Here is an 18,019-nt window from a genome sequence, read left to right on the forward strand (position 1 = left end):
GTTTTTAGAGACACAGTTTTGAGGAAAAACTTTCCCTTTGATGTTCAAATTATCATGGTTGTGGGTGGATTGTAGAGGTATCGTGCATCTTAATTAAAGATCATAGGGGCGTTATATTAGTAAGTTTACAATACACATTATACAGTATCTACCGACATACTAACCATTCATCCTCGATAATCCAGTGGTTACTAGGAGAAAAAAAACCAATCGCCGGCCTGTAGAGACTTCCTTTCAAGACTACAAGGAGAGCGACGCCTAACTTCAAAGCAGCACTATGTCACCCTTTCGATGTACATCAAAGGATCAAATTACATATGTTTTATATTGCCTCCAGTTACTTACTATGAGATAACCCAGAAGTGGATATACATAACGTCAGTGATAGTAACCCCTGGAGTATTGTGGATGGCTACCACCAGAAATATATATAATTAATGGAATATATATATATATGTTTCTGCTACCACCATACACAAAGCAAATCAACCTTTTTTTTTTCGCGTCTACTAGATTTCATGATCTCTATTTCAAAACAAATTCGCTGAGATTAACTTTCGCAATTTTTTCAATTAGATTAAAATACCATTCAAGATTGAAAAAAAAAAATAGATATAAAATCGCGGAGATAGGTATACGTTCGCGAATTACTTTGATAACGAAAATCGTACTCGAAAGAAACTTAGCTTGACGTTCTGTCAATAATATATAGAATATACATTGTAATATAGAGGATATTTGTTTACATGCATATATCTATGCTACATATTATCGACAAAACATCAAGCTCCTTTGATCAGAGCATCCATAATCCTCGATACTCCAGGTGTTCCGGTCACTTACGATCTTTACACCCCTGGACTATCTCCTAGTAAAATTGGAGGCAACACAGAACAGAACAGGTAATTTAGTCGTCTGATGTACACTAAAAAACGTACAATGGTACACTGTGGTTGACTGTGTGTGGCTTTGATGTTGGGTGTCACTCTCTCTGCAGTCTTCAAAGGAAATCTTTGCTGGCCTGTGATTGGTTCAGATTTGTCCCCCCGAGCTCCTTCGGTTTTACTATGAGAAGATGAGTAGATACATATAAACATTTTAATAGTTTAAGGGTGTAGATTAAAATTCGGCAAGATAGCACCGTATTCCATGTATGGGATGATTCTTACAGATTTTTGATCTATGAACACTCTATTTTGTTCATATAATTATATATTATTTTATAAACTGTGATTAATTGTCAGATCCCTGTGGTTAAACCATACATTATATTATAAACTGTGATTAATTGTCAGATCCCTGTGGTTTTAACCATACATTATATTATAAACTTTGATTAATTATCAAATCCCTGTGGTTTAAACCATACATTATATTATAATGTGATGTTTCACTCGTTCACCCACTCTCACATCCTCATTCTCACTCTCTCTCTCACTTCCTCTTCTTCTTAAAACAAATTAAAAAAAGCCTAATAATGTAGGCAGGTTTAGCGGACTAAACCATTCTTAGTCTGTTGCCCGATCCTGTAAATCGTTGTTTTGGATCACTTAAAGATGCTCCACCGCTGACAAATGGTATTTTTTCACTATCAAAAACAGGAGCAGACGATTTAGTATTTTTCTTCAGTTACAAAAGTTACTTACTTTACACCATTACCACCATTGAAAAGTTTGAGCTTCTTATTTTACTTCAAGTTAAAAATATGAAAAAATAATTAATTGCATCCCGAAAAAATTCCGTGGCACTATATCCTATATGGAATAAAGTAATGATTGCGCATGCACCAAAGGCGAACTAAATTATTTTATATTATTTTTTGTGCTAATTAGGCGTATATATACACGATTAAATGCCAATTATTGTTCAAATGATGAATATCATTTATGCTCTGTCGGCGGTGGAGCATCTTTAAAACACTTATCTAAGCTAAAGTAACGTACATTGATAAATTTTCCCTTTTCATTTCATAAATATTTCAATTAGTTTAATTTATAATGATTAAGTTGTTCTTAATAAATCTAATTAAAAGTAGAGCATGTTTTTATATGTAATGTTTTAATACGACAGACCTATCCTGCCCGGTCGTATATATATAACGTCCATTTTATCCGAACTTCAATTGATCCTTGCGCCATTAGTATTGAGTGGATTTTGTGAAAATGCCTATATATTTCACATTTCTTCATCAAGATCGTTTTGAATATTCTTCTCTAATTTAGATTAGCTAACGTTATCGGTTTTAAAATTGACCAATCCCTGCTCGGTCATTTTCTGTCCACCACGCAAGAAAAATATGATTTTTGCAAAAGTACATATGGCGGAGATAAATGATCTGCATATAGGGATTGGATTTCGTTTTTATGTTAACCATGCTTGTATTGAGCAATTCTCTAAGAATATTTCTATAGGGCGCGTTAGCGCCCCATATTGAATATATTCTTAGAGGAATTGCTCCATACAAGCATGGTTAACACATAAAAACGAAATCCAATCCCTATATTTACACTCACACGACTTTTTATTTATATATTTTATGCAATAAAATCGTCATTTGAAAGTGACGTAATTATTCAATAAAAGTCGGTCAAAAGTGGGAGGAGCTTACTCAATTGAAACAGCGAATGATTGACGCTTCACGTAAGGTAGAATTATTCATCCGCGACGACAAAAAAGTTTCAATATTTTAGTGTAAAATAAACATGACAAACAAAGTAAATTTCAGAGATAATTTATTTAATCAGATCAGAACTTTAAATATATATTCAATTTTGCTAAAAGTTAATATATAGCGTAATAACATAAAGAATTTGTACACGGCCACATGTGTGAACTCGGTGACCGTTATTGTGCAGCGAGGCGAAGCTGACGCACGCTTACACACTTTAGTTTGGCCGAAGAATGTCAAAACACCGATTTTCAAGTAGCTCAATGTGTGTGAGATGTCGTCTGACTTGACGATATTACATCCTTGGAGCCATGTGATTATATAATCTACGCTTAGATCCATATCGCAATCGATAGATGAAACAAATTCACTTGTGTTCGATGGATACAATGTATTTGTGGTGACGCGGAAACTTGTCAACACGTGGATTATTAGCGGTGCATGTTTTATAATACACATGATTAAATACAATGTACTCAAAGAACAAAGACAAGAGGATATGTTTATAACTGACCTCTATCAGAGGGTCTCACACCCGTCCACCCCAAAGGCTCGATCGTAGGACGAACATAGGCACAGAGGTAATGTTTACATTTGACACCCATCATTTTTAAACAAAAATGAAAGCACGTCGCCGGTCGGGATATTTTTCCGTTTCTTTATACAATTGTTAATTTAAAAATTGTTTGAATCATTGTTTACATTTTTCCAAAATTCTATGAAAAAAAACAACAATATACACGTAATGTTGCGTCAAAATGTAAACAAAGCCATGTGTTTCTTTTTTTTAAAAAAAGTAGTCCTTTTACGTTGCACAGAACATTTCCTTACGCAAGTTCAAAGTTCAATGTTACCATGCAGTTATGGTAAACAAAATCGGCTAGTATTAGCGTATATAGTGACCAAGTCTAGCAAGTGTAAATATACATGGATGGCTAAAAAAAATTCGTACTTCCGGTTTAACCTGCGTTGCTCCGGTTCTGCTCTCCCGAGTAAATATATATACATTATGTATATAACTAATGCAAATGCATAACAGGAGTAATTAAACACTTTTTTTTATATTATTTTTTAAATAATAATAATAACACTTGAAAATTAAAAGCTATGGAATGCAATCAAAATATCCACCAAGCGAAGATGAGCACAAGGAATCATGACGTCACATCACATTAACAAATGGCGCGAAATCATAGGATTCGCATACGCGGTACTCCAGGCCTTGCGTGGACACAGAGAAATACTAATCTTTGAGTTCATTTCTCTGAGTTTATGCTAGACAATTATTATATCAAATACTTCTATAGTTTAAAGTACGTCCTTTTATTTCTAAATTATATCTTTTACATGAACAGAAACATATATATACATAGGTATATATGTTTCTGACATGAAATAGAAAATAAAATAAACAAGTAGAGCTTCGCTCTTCCTATGCCGTGCATGATTCATATTACTTTTTTTTGGTCAAAATAGGTTAACAAATTAATAAGGGGCGCAGCATATAGTGCCCGAAGGGCACGAAGTGCGAAGCAGGAAAAAACACAATCTTTCAAATTCAATCCTACACACTGACATTTTTTTATTTTTTTAGCTTCAGTTTGCGGCCGCCATTTTTCCCCACTGAAAAAATCCAATCAGCGGGAATGCGGTGCTTTGAAGTCCGCTCATTATATGATAAAAAAATATATATATATTCTTAATCAGGCAGAGGTTGTTTACAGAGGTTTAGTGCCTTTGCTCATTTTTGCACAGCGTTCAATTGATAGGCAACATTCCCAATTATTAAGCAAGCTGGTTCAAAAAACGAAATATCTGGGAAGGTAGATAAAATTTCTTCCATTTTTTAACTAAGGGATTCCATCTCAAATGTGAAAGTTTCCAAGGAACCGGATCGAGTGTGAAGATATAAATATATATAAAACAGAAATTCAGCCCCGTTTTTTTTTTCATTTTTTTTCATTTGTGCAATTTTGATACATTGCATAATTAAATAATTCCTGAAACCATCATGCTGCGCCCTTATAAGGCCTTGCCTTTCCGTCATATTTATATTCGATATCTACACTTTAATTTCAATGCATTTGTATCATTTATAAACGACTATTTTGTACTCCCGATCCTGCCCGATTCTGTCTGATTCCCGATCCTGCCCGTTTCTGCACGGTCCTGTAAATCGTCGGAATCCCCGCTAACCAAACCATTAATCTCGAACCCTTTTTTTATTTTTTTTTATGCAAATGTGAAGCCTGAATATAAGTCTCTAGATTGAATTCACCAATTTTAGGACATATACATTTTGTTATTTCTTTTTATGCATATATTAAAACAGTGGCTTTCTGCTTAATGAAAATCTCACCCATGGCCATTCGGTCTAACTGTACACTGCTACCTAACGTTATTGTAAATATGACATATTATTTATAAAGGTAAGTTTATTTAAGAAAAATGATAACAAACAAATCAGCACACAAGAAAATCGATAGACTTATTATAGTATAATGATATATTTCTCTAAAACCCTCCTTTATAATTTTACGACATGCACACACAGTACACGTTGAAAACGTTCAGCAACAGGCGAGTTGACAGATGCTCTAGTAGAAATCAAAATTTATTTCAAAGTCTTGGAATATGGATATTGGATAATGTATTTGATTGGTTAATTAGCTATTAATCATTTTTCTTTAAATTTACATATAATGACCAACCAAAGATGCATTATTTACTTTCTGTTTATTTTATATTTTGTTTTTGAAAACGATGCCAAAACAATAACGGGTTCTGTCTCTACAGCTGGGTCTCAGAAAGATTGGGGCCAGTTTCTCACGACTTATTGTTTCCATGGTATGTATAACATTAATAAATTGTGTGTGTACTATTAGGCCTAGTACCCTGTGAAACTGCAGATGAGTGTTTATCAAGGCATATACCTTTATACAAGTGTAAAGAATAAGACAACAATTCTCTGTAATATGTTACCTTTCACTTGTAAATATATACACTAAATTAGTCATGGACAATTCCAAATTATTCTGCTGTTCTATTGCGATAACTGTTATATATGTAACAGGAAAGGAAAAAAAGTATAGGGGCCAGACAGGGATTCGAACCCGGGTACTCCGAACACTAGCCAAGTGCTCTACCGACTGAGCTACCTGGTCACTGATGATCGACCCAGTCCAATACCACTACAATCCTCCTTCCGCTCTCGAAGACATACGAGATCCTTTCAAACACCACCACTGTGGGTTATTTAGTTGGGCGCCTGCAATTACAGGAGAGGAGAGAATGTAGCGGCCAGACTGGGATTCGAACACGGTCCACCCTTAGAACGAGTGCTCTACCGACTGAGCTACCTGGTCACTGATGATCGACCCAGTCCAATCCCGCTACATATAAATCGGTAATTGCCACATGCGCATTATGTACCACATTAAGCCCCTCTGGGTCGCGAGTTTGAATCACATGTGGGGCATGAACATGGGCGCAGTTACCAGGTACTGTAGAATATGGGCGCTGTACCTATACCCGAGCCAAAGTCACGCACGTTAAACAAATGAACTACATAACCACTGCGAAGGTGATAAAATGATTTTGAGGCAAGATAATTCACCTAATAAGGTAAACAAACTATAGTCAGAGCGATTTGAGCAGTTATAGACAAAAGTTGCATTACTCTACTAGCAAGGGACAAGGTTCGGCATACAAGAAGTTCGACCACAATGTGTAATGGCGGACAGCGAGCGAGTTTGAAAATTTCACACACATGTCACCACCATGGTCTTTTCAGGCACATCACAGTAAAAACGGACTGATCTAAATTCCATTAGAACTGGGTTTTTTCCGATATATGTACAAATTTTAATGTTCTCTTAGAATGAATTGTCCCTTTAAACTAATAAAGCAATATATAAGCAATAAAACAAAGTGTGTGCATATTTACAAAGTTATCTGCCCTTGAGTGTATGTAATATAAATTCAATGTGTACTTGTAGTTAATGATTGAGATGTCATTTGTATGCTATCGCTTAAGAAGTCAGTTTTAGGTTAATGATGCAAGCCTTGATAATACAGTAATCCTTTACACATCAATATAATAAATTCGCGAAATATATCAAAATAGAGATAAAATAAAATCATATGCATACTGAAGAAAGTATTTTAATTCCGGCATGCTGAAAAATGAAAGAAAATAAGCGTGGATTACGGCCGTCATGTTTGTTTACACACAATTAGGCTTATGTAATGGCAGAATAAACAACGAACAGAAACATGACCAAGTCCATTTTGCTAAAGTATTTAATTTACATCATAGTGAGTTTTATTTGTTATATATTTACATACTGTAAAGTTACAGTTTCGTGATTCTAAACGATTTATAAGCTTTACACGTACTTTAATAGTTTGGTTTGTTTTAGTTTTACGTCCTATTAACAGCCAGGGTCATGTAAGGACGTTGCCAGGTTTGTTGGTGGAGGAAAAGCGGAGTACCCGGAGAAAAAAACACCGGTTCAGCAGTCTGTACCTGGCAACTGCCCACATGGGATTCGATACGCATCCCAGAGGTGGAGGGTTTGTGGTATATGTCCGGAATATTAACCCATCGGATAGAGATCGGATCGTATACATAGATGGTTATGTTGGTGCATGGGCCTAACTTTGGGGTGCAGCTTATATAAATGTCATACTTTTCAGATAAAACAACATAAGTTTCGCTCACAAAATAATGACTTCACAATGAATATACCTTCCTGCAAGGGAGGTTAACTCGGTAATATGCAAAGACGAGATAACAGATTAATGTTGCAGCCAAGACTGGAGTTCAAACACAGGACCTCCAAACACCAGCAGGATAAACTGTGTACTGATGAAGCCTTGAATTGATGACCATGATCATCAATGAATGACTCAATCCAATGTAATTACTGGGTATTACGAGGCATCCTATATTCTCATCCAGATTGTATGCTTGTATCCACCCCTTGACAACACCTTAAATGGCTTTCATTGATAAAAATGTTGGGAATACATATACCTAACGTAATGTGTACATGTAGAACTAATGCTTATTGATTTGAAAACTAACCAATTAATCTGATTAATCAGTTTTAATTAAGTGTGTTGATTTTTTAACAGGTGATGCGTTGCTAAATTACACACTAAACACTACTGGTCATACACCACCTAAGCTTTACCTGTTCCTTAACGAAGACTGGCGTGATGCTCTGTTCACCACATCTGACTGTCGCCACAAGTTGTCCAAAGCTAGGGCTGTGTGTAAGTCTATACAGTAAAACCTGTCTTTGCTGAACCTTTGTATTACGACCAACTGCTTTAATAAGACCTCTTTTTTAGGGTCCCCATCACCAATTTCAACACAATTTAACCTATGTATAAAGACCACCTGGGTATAAAGATCAGTTTTCCTGTGTCCCTTGGATGGTCTTTATAGACAGGTTTGATTCCACATGTATATGTGGGGATCAGTAAGGTCGGCAGATGTCAATAAATAAACATGAGTGTGTATGTCTGTCTTAATGAGAGACAGTTCAGGTGTTTAAATGTCTGTATACAGTACATATATATAAAATGGTGGGCTGTTTTTATGTCTCAACAATTCAAGCTGTCCAAAGTTATCAGAGCTTTGGAAAGAAGCTACTAGTATTTTTAGTGGTATTTATAATCCTTATATACTATAATATCCCTTGTACATATTATGATCATGTGACAAGGGAGATAGTGGTATAAACAAGGATGTAGACTGGTAAGGAAATGAAGCCATTGTGCCTATAACTATAAGGATGTCTTCATTTTATGATTAACTTATATAAAGTGTGTGTGTGTGGGGGTTGTGGGGTTGGAGGGGGTGCAACTGTAAGGAGTTGTCGTTATGTTGGGAAAATTGCTGCCAGTATGTATGCATATAAGTTGATGGCCAGTTGTACATACATAACTTTAATTTCTTATTCCTTGGATAGACTCAATACATCAAGAGATGTACAGTAAATGTTCTCTTTATAAGGATACTAAACGAAAAGATGAGAAAAGACTTGATATAACTGAAATAGCTAAATCATTCAATGGCTGTCAGTAATTTAAGACAAATTAAAGGAATATTGACTTATATTCTTAAGTCGTTATGATGGAATTTCTATTGTCTTTGGCTTTAATTAATTAATTCAAACATGAATTTGCTGATCGTTTGTGGTTATCATATTTAGATGAACTACAGGGAACCAATGGCAGTATCACTGTATCACACTATAAACAGCCTCGCCTGTGGAATATCCTGTACGCGGACTCCTACACCTGTGATGTGGACAGGCCTTTATTTCCCGGAGAATCTCCAAATTACATCGCCTACAAAATACAGCTCTTCAATCCTGATGCGCTTGGCAATCCAACAGAACACTTTGGAGATGATGAAACAGGTAAAAATCCTACCAAATACTATTGAATAAAGTTTGAGTCTCATTAAAATTGTCTTAATCTATACTCATCTTTGGGGTAAACTTACTAAAAAGGTGTAATTTGAATAATAGTGATCAATAAAAATTAACTGTAACTGTTTGTTTCAGGCTTATGGAGATTCTAACGGTTTTTGATTCTGGCTAATTTTGTTATTGGTTGTATATCTATTCATTCCTCTCCTACAAGAGACCTCAATCCTTTGTTTCAGGCCTACTGAGATTCTACCAGTTGCTGATTCTTGCTTACTTTGTGATTGGTTGTATATTTGTCCCTCGCCTACATGAGACCTTGAAGAAGGGCGGTCCTATGCAGTTGGTGCTCATCCTGTTGACCTTGTCTACGGGACTACAGGCCCTAGGGGCCTTTACAATGATGATTCACTTACAATGGTCAGTATATTCACCGGTACATAATATATAAATTAATGCTATACTGGTACTTACATAGATGTTGTGTACATACAGCCAAGGGGAGATAATCTCGATCAAATTGTATAAGTTATTCTCCTTGGGCGAATCAAATCTCTTCAAGTTTTAAACAGAGAGATGGAACTGAGCAGATGTGTATGTGTTGAATCATGCATCTAGACATGTAGAGCGAGTTTCCTTATTCAACCTCTCGTACATATTAACATATTTTTATGATCCTGCAATGAAACCAGTGTGTGGTTTTGGGACGTTGGAGTGATGAAAATGGTGATGCCCTCAATCATATCTACAGTCATGTCTCATTCTGTTGTTTATTTACCTGTGCAATTACTCTTCTCTTGTTCTGAATTACAGGTATTCAAAAGACGGCCTTGGCTCCACATTCCTGGCATTGATATCAGAGTGTAAGTGCTTAGCTCTTCACATTCAATTTTATTTGAACATATTATAAGTATATTATAAAATCAGCGTACCAAACCTCAGAAACAAAAACCTCCGATATGCCCATATGTCGGCCAAAATTATGGATTATAGGTATATAGTACGCGTCGACTAAAGACTTGACAATCATCAAAATGCTGAAATATTTCAGATATTAATTTAGGTCATAAAGTAATCCTAGACTGGTACAGCTTGTATAATTTCTTAAAAAGAACACCCGTGTTCTTATTGGTAATTTATCACTGATCGCCGGGCAGCATGTAACCATATATTATATGCCTTGTGTTCACAAACGCACATCTACATACCTATTCAACGTTGGAGAAAACGTAGCATAAACAGAACAAAATACAAAGTCAAGTGTGATTTTATTGACAGTTATCTGACAATCCATCGATTTGAAATGCCAATCAAAAATAATGACAGCAAATTCACCAAAGGAATGGAAATATACATCAGGAAAAAAATTGAAGATTGAAATAGTTTAGAGTACCGTAGTAGGTTCTGCGGTAGCTTATATTATGAAGTTGTGCAAAAAACATCAAATTGTAATGTTTTCAAAGATAACAACATTTTAAATATGGAGCCGTCATATTTTCAGAATGATAATTTGAACTAAATGTCACTATCTGTTGACAGTTGTGGATGTGCTGTCCCAGTTTGCAATGCTCTACATGTTACTGAGTTTGAGTCTAGGCTGGACCCTGGGAACGTCCTACCGATTCTCCCATCTACAGATGATCACCAAGAAGCCAGCCGCCCGGGTTGTTGGAGCGATGGGAGTGCTACAGGTGAGCAGAGATCAATATTTAGGAGCTGTGGTGGCAGAGTGGTTAAGGTGTCTCAGCATTCTGCCACTAACCTTCTATCTGTGGGTTGTGATCGCTGAGTGGTTAAGGTGTCTCAGCATTCTGTCACTAACCTTCTATCTGTGGGTTGTGGCTGTGCTGAGTGGTTAAGATGTCTCGGCATTCTGCCACTAACCTTCTATCTGTGGGTTGTTGGTGGCTGAGTGGTTAAGGTGTCTCAGCATTCTGTCACTAACCTTCTATCTGTGGGTTGTGGTCGCTGAGTGGTTAATCTGTGGGTTGTGGTCGCTGAGTGGTTAAGGTGTCTCGGCATTCTGTCACTAACCTTCTATCTGTGGGTTGTGGTCGCTGAGTGGTTAAGGTGTCTCGGCATTCTGTCACTAACCTTCTATCTGTGGGTTGTGGTGGCAGAGTGGTTAAGGTGTCTCAGCATTCTGTCACTAACCTTCTATCTGTGGGTTGTGGTGGCTGAGTGGTTAAGGTGTCTCAACATTCTGTCACTAACCTTCTATCTGTGGGTTGTGGTGGCAGAGTGGTTAAGGTGTCTCAACATTCTGTCACTAACCTTCTATCTGTGGGTTGTGGTGGCAGAGTGGTTAAGGTGTCTCAACATTCTGTCACTAACCTTCTATCTGTGGGTTGTGGTCGCCGAGTTGAGTAAGGTGTCTCAACATTTCTGTCACTAACTTTCATATCTGTGGGTTGTGGTGGCACTCGATGTGGTTAAGGTGTCTCAACATTCTGTCACTAACCTTCTATCTGTGGGTTGTGGTGGCAGAGTGGTTAAGGTGTCTCAACATTCTGTCACTAACCTTCTATCTGTGGGTTGTGGTCGCTGAGTGGTTAAGATGTCTCAACATTCTGTCACTAACCTTCTATCTGTGGGTTGTGGTGGCTGAGTGGTTAAGGTGGTCTCAACATTCTGTCACTAACCTTCTATCTGTGGGTTGTGGTGGCAGAGTGGTTAAGGTGTCTCAAGTTCATTCTGTCACTAACCTTCTATCTGTGGGTTGTAGTCGCTGAGTGGTTAAGGTGTCTCAGCATTCTGTCACTAACCTTCTATCTGTGGGTTGTGGTGGCAGAGTGGTTAACATGTCTCAACATTCTGTCACTAACCTTCTATCTGTGGGTTGTGGTGGCAGAGTGGTTAAGGTGTCTCAACATTCTGTCACTAACCTTCTATCTGTGGGTGTGGTGGCAGAGTGGGTTTGTCCTAACCTTCTGTGGGTTGTGGTAAGTGGTAAGTGTCTCAGCTTTCTGTCACTAACCTTCTATCTGTGGGTTTGTGGTGGCAGAGTGGTTAAGGTGTCTCAACATTCTGTCACTCACCTTCTATCTGTGGGGTTGTAGTCGCTGTGGTGGTTAAGGTGTCTCAGCATTCTGTCACTAACCTTCTATCTGTGGGTTGTGGTGGCAGAGTGGTTAAGGTGTCTCAACAATCTGTCACTAACCTTCTAATCTGTGGGTTGTCTCAACATTCTGTCACTAACCTTCTATCTGTGGGTTGTGGTGGCAGAGTGGTTAAGGTGTCTCAACATTCTGTCACTAACCTTCTATCTGTGGGTTGTGGTGGCAGAGTGGTTAAGGTGTCTCAGCATTCTGTCACTAACCTTCTATCTGTGGGTTGTGGTGGCTGAGTGGTTAAGGTGTCTCAACATTCTGTCACTAACCTTCTATCTGTGGGTTGTGGTGGCTGAGTGGTTAAGGTGTCTCAACAGATGTTCAGCATTCTGTCACTAACCTTCTATCTGTGGGTTGTGGCCACTGGAGGTGGTTAAGGTGTCTCAGCATTTCTGTCACTAACCTTCTATCTGTGGGTTTCTGGTCGCTGAGTGGTTAAGGTGTCTCAAGCATTCTGTCACTAACCTTCTATCTGTGGGTTGTGGCTGCTGAGTGGTTAAGATGTCTCAGCATTCTGTCACTAACCTTCTATCTGTGGGTTGTGGTGGCAGAGTGGTTAAGATGTCTCAACATTCTGTCACTAACCTTCTACATAATATATATATGTATCTGTGGGCTGTGGTGGCTGAGTGGTAAAGGTGTCTCGACATTCTGTCAAGAGCAAACCCTGTCTGGGTCTTGGTGGCCAAATGGTTAAGGTGTTTGAATTCAAATCTCACATGGGAAAGTTGCAATTGCCAGATACCTACAGTAGGTTGGTGGTATTTCTCCTTGTACTCCAGCTTTCCTCCACCTTCTTAACCTAGCATATCCTTTATTAACCCTGGGTGATGTAATTGTAAGATATACACCAAACCTCATTGAACGTTTGAAACCAATATGGGGCAGTTGTAAGTAATAACCTGTTTTTCTCTGGGTAATTCAGCTATCAACTATTTCAAAAACCTTGCATGACCTTGACTGACTTTGTCTCAAATTAAGAAATTTACAGAAAACAAAACAAATGAATTTAAAAAAAAAAATGGATTTAGTAATTAGATTACATAAGATATTTATATATTCAGTGATATTAAAAGTAAGAATAAGGATAAATATGTTATTCTTTTAGATATCAGATAGGTAGCTTTATAGGAGATCACTTGCAGAAGTGTAATGAAAATGCCTCTAAACTTTTGGTTGTGGTTATAGGCCTTGCTGTTTATGTGGGAGCAGTACTCGGACCGAGAACACCGGATGTACCATGCACAGAGGAGTTACGGAGGCCTTGCTCTCGTCTTCCTTCGTATTCTGCTGGCTGCTCTGTTTGCTTGGAACCTACAGAGTACTGTGGCATCAGAACGTAGTGCTCTCAGAAGGGAATTTTATAAGTCATTTACTAAGGTAAGGCTACCGCTAGGCTTATTTTAAACCAAGGTTACATTTGTGAGAGTTGATAATTGAAAGAATTTTGTAATTGTTAAAACTTTTATTAGACAAAAGTCAAGAAAAGAATCGTAATTTTTTGTAATAGTTTGTGGGACGAATTGTATAACATATAAACATACTGTATGTAAAAGTATGTACTATACACTTCAAAACTATTCTTTTGTTAAGGCATTACATGAATTAAGCATGTTAGAATCTTATCTGGTCTTGGTCCACTTAAATTTATAAAAGTATCTTGAAGACTGAGATTTCCTCAAGCCTTTACTGGTATTTCCCATAGACAAAACATTGCAGCTAGATACTTTACACTCATTTGTGAGATGTTTTATACAAGTCAGAAGTAAACACTTGTCTTAACAGAATTTATATATACATCTATTATTAATATGTTTCTGGTCTTAATGATGGTAACTTGATCGAGCCATATTGTGGTATCAATCATTAATTAATAGAACTCTTTGGCAACCTTCATTGTCTATCGTTTAAGATGCTTTTGTTCAATATGTAAGAGACCATATCATCAGTGTTAGGAGTTTGTTGAGTATTGCCTTGTCTGATTCTGATGTTCCTTTGCAGTGCTGTATGTTGTGGTTCTTGTGTTACCCTGTTATTGTCGTGGTATCTTGGTTATTGTACGAATACCTTAGATATAAGGTAAGTTGTAATTTAAATTATGTATAATAAAACACAAGATAAGTCAAATATATACTCAATACATATATTATACAAGATATATATACGGTAAACATTCTGTTAATTCAAACCTACAGATAGTTCGGACACATTATATTTCTCAGTATTATTTTAGCTAGTGATAGTTAGAGGATATATACATGTATTTTTTTAATTATTACCTTAAACATGTACTTAATTTTCCTTTGTATCTGGCTTTCTGATTGGCCTATTCATTTTTTTCATTCCACAATGAAAAAAAAAAAACGAGAAATGGCGCGGAAACTCTATTGTGACGTCACAATAGAAACATTGACGTTGCAAATTGATTTTGAAAAAATAATCCATTGGAAAAAATCAATGGAATCGTACATGAAAATGTACTTCATTTCATTAAGTAGCCTGGAAATTAATTACAAGCATTGAAGTCAATATTTTTTATTGCATCGGGGTGTGAAATAAATTTTGTTTGCAAACTTTTGTAAGAATCCGCTACGCAGATTCACACAGTTTGTAAACAAAATTTCTTTCATACCCTGATGAAATTAAAAAATATTGACTTCAATGCTTAATTAACAGCACCTGAGCCTAAATAAAGGTAGAATACAAAGGATTCCGCTTATTTATATTCACATGTTTTCTTCTTGAAATTATCCTATGCAAATAAGCAGAATTGTTTCATTTGCTTGATGGATATGTAGATGCTCTTAACTAGAAACGAACGAGTAATAAATTCTAGGCTATTGGCCAGGGTATAACAGTATATTAATTTGACAAATATGTTTTGTTACCAAACTGCTGTTTGTATTAAACCTGATTTTGTTTTTTTCAGATAATAACAATGGGCGTGGTGCTATGTCAGTGCTTGGCTGTGGCCATGTTGTATAAATTATTTCTGTCTCGTAGTCTGTACTGGGAAATCTCAGCCCTGTCCAGTACACTGCCTCTCAGAATTGATAAAAACTTTGGTATGAAGGTCTACTCCTGACACTGCATGTTGTATGTGTAATAATTGGTGAGAAAAGATAAAAACTTTGGTATGAAGGTCTTCTCCTGACACTGTATGTTGTATGTGTAGTAATGGTGAGAAAAGATAAAAACTTTGGTATGAAGGTCTTCTCCTGACACTGTATGTTGTATGTGTAGTAATGGTGAGAAAAGATAAAAACTTTGGTATGAAGGTCTTCTCCTGTCACTGTATGTTGTATGTGTAGTAATTAGTGAGAAAAGATAAAATCTTTGGTATGAAGGTCTTCTCCTGACACTGTATGTTGTATGTGTAGTAATTAGTGAGAAAAGATAAAAACTTTGGTATGAAGGTCTACTCCTGACACTGTATGTTGTATGTGTAGTAATTGGTGAGAAAAGATAAAAACTTTGGTATGAAGGTTTCCTCCTGACACTGTATGTTGTATGTGTAGTAATTGGTGAGAAAAGATAAAAACTTTGGTATGAAGGTCTACTCCTGACACTGTATGTTGTATGTGTAGTAATTGGTGAGAAAAGATAAAAACTTTGGTATGAAGGTCTTCTCCTGACACTGTATGTTGTATGTGTAGTAATGGTGAGAAAAGATAAAAACTTTGGTATGAAGGTCTTCTCCTGACACTGTATGTTGTATGTGTAGTAATTGGTGAGAAAAGATAAAAACTTTGGTATGAAGGTCTTCTCCTGACACTGTATGTTGTATGTGTAGTAATTGGTGAGAAAAGATAAAAACTTTGGTATGAAGGTCTTCTCCTGACACTGTATGTTGTATGTGTAGTAATTAGTGAGAAAATATAAAAACTTTGGTATGAAGGTCTACTCCTGACACTGTATGTTGTATGTGTAGTAATTGGTGAGAAAAGATAAAAACTTTGGTATGAAGGTCTACTCCTGACACTGTATGTTGTATGTGTAGTAATTGGTGAGAAAAGATAAAAACTTTGGTATGAAGGTCTTCTCCTGACACTGTATGTTGTATGTGTAGTAATTGGTGAGAAAATATAAAAACTTTGGTATGAAGGTCTTCTCCTGACACTGTATGTTGTATGTGTAGTAATGGTGAGAAAAGATAAAAACTTTGGTATGAAGGTCTTCTCCTGACACTGTATGTTGTATGTGTAGTAATGGTGAGAAAAGATAAAATCTTTGGTATGAAGGTCTACTCCTGACACTGTATGTTGTATGTGTAGTAATGGTGAGAAAAGATAAAAACTTTGGTATGAAGGTCTTCTCCTGACACTGTATGTTGTATGTGTAGTAATTGGTGAGAAAAGATAAAAACTTTGGTATGAAGGTCTTCTCCTGACACTGTATGTTGTATGTGTAGTAATGGTGAGAAAAGATAAAAACTTTGGTATGAAGGTCTTCTCCTGACACTGTATGTTGTATGTGTAGTAATGGTGAGAAAAGATAAAAACTTTGGTATGAAGGTCTACTCCTGACACTGTATGTTGTATGTGTAGTAATTGGTGAGAAAAGATAAAAACTTTGGTATGAAGGTCTACTCCTGACACTGTATGTTGTATGTGTAGTAATGGTGAGAAAAGATAAAAAAACTTTGGTATGAAGGTCTTCTCCTGTCACTGTATGTTGTATGTGTAGTAATTGGTGAGAAAAGATAAAAACTTTGGTGGTATGAAGGTCTTCTCCTGACACTGTATGTTGTATGTGTAGTAATGGTGAGAAAAGATAAAAACTTTGGTATGAAGGTCTTCTCCTGACACTGTATGTTGTATGTGTAGTAATTGGTGAGAAAAGATAAAAACTTTGGTATGAAGGTCTTCTCCTGACACTGTATGTTGTATGTGTAGTAATTGGTGAGAAAAGATAAAAACTTTGGTATGAAGGTCTACTCCTGACACTGTATGTTGTATGTGTAGTAATGGTGAGAAAAGATAAAAAACTTTGGTATGAAGGTCTTCTCCTGACACTGTATGTTGTATGTGTAGTAATTGGTGAGAAAAGATAAAAACTTTGGTATGAAGGTTCTTCTCCTGACACTGTATGTTGTATGTGTAGTAATGGTGAGAAAAGATAAAAACTTTGGTATGAAGGTCTACTCCTGACACTGTATGTTGTATGTGTAGTAATTGGTGAGAAAAGATAAAAACTTTGGTATGAAGGTCTTCTCCTGACACTGTATGTTGTATGTGTAGTAATTGGTGAGAAAAGATAAAAACTTTGGTATGAAGGTCTTCTCCTGACACTGTATGTTGTATGTGTAGTAATTGGTGAGAGAAAAGATAAAAACTTTGGTATGAAGGTCTTCTCCTGACACTGTATGTTGTATGTGTAGTAATTGGTGAGAAAAGATAAAAACTTTGGTATGAAGGTCTTCTCCTGACACTGTATGTTGTATGTGTAGTAATGGTGAGAAAAGATAAAAACTTTGGTATGAAGGTTCTTCTCCTGACACTGTATGTTGTATGTGTAGTAATTGGTGAGAAAAGATAAAAACTTTGGTATGAAGGTCTTCTCCTGACACTGTATGTTGTATGTGTAGTAATTGTGAGAAAAGATAAAAACTTTGGTATTAAGGTCTACTCCTGACACTGTATGTTGTATGTGTAGTAATTGGTGAGAAAAGATAAAAACTTTGGTATGAAGGTCTTCTCCTGACACTGTATGTTGTATGTGTAGTAATGGTGAGAAAAGATAAAAACTTTGGTATGAAGGTCTACTCCTGACACTGTATGTTGTATGTGTAGTAATTG

At 36.5% G+C, this 18,019-nt stretch overlaps 2 protein-coding genes across 3 annotated transcripts in view; one reads left to right on the top strand and one right to left on the bottom strand.

Moving 5' to 3' along the window:
* Positions 1-18,019, bottom strand: part of LOC138306926 (uncharacterized) — a 119,672-nt gene that overhangs the window by 66,207 nt on the left and 35,446 nt on the right. The window lies entirely within an intron of this gene.
* On the top strand, positions 5,142-16,280 carry LOC138308177 (integral membrane protein GPR180-like). 2 transcript variants are annotated; one of them, XM_069249120.1, is made up of 9 exons: positions 5,144-5,515; positions 7,808-7,948; positions 8,893-9,102; positions 9,351-9,531; positions 9,925-9,974; positions 10,651-10,802; positions 13,410-13,601; positions 14,223-14,300; positions 15,151-16,280. In XM_069249120.1, exons 1-9 carry the CDS (start codon positions 5,371-5,373, stop codon positions 15,304-15,306), a joined length of 1,305 nt encoding a protein of 434 aa, XP_069105221.1. In that variant the 5' UTR covers positions 5,144-5,370; the 3' UTR covers positions 15,307-16,280. The 2 variants fall into 2 exon arrangements, with proteins under 2 accessions (XP_069105222.1, XP_069105221.1); XM_069249121.1 differs by lacking the exon at positions 7,808-7,948 and having other exon boundaries at positions 5,142-5,515.

Source organism: Argopecten irradians, chromosome 14 (genome assembly GCF_041381155.1).
Source record: "Argopecten irradians isolate NY chromosome 14, Ai_NY, whole genome shotgun sequence".
NCBI lineage: Eukaryota > Metazoa > Mollusca > Bivalvia > Pectinida > Pectinidae > Argopecten > Argopecten irradians.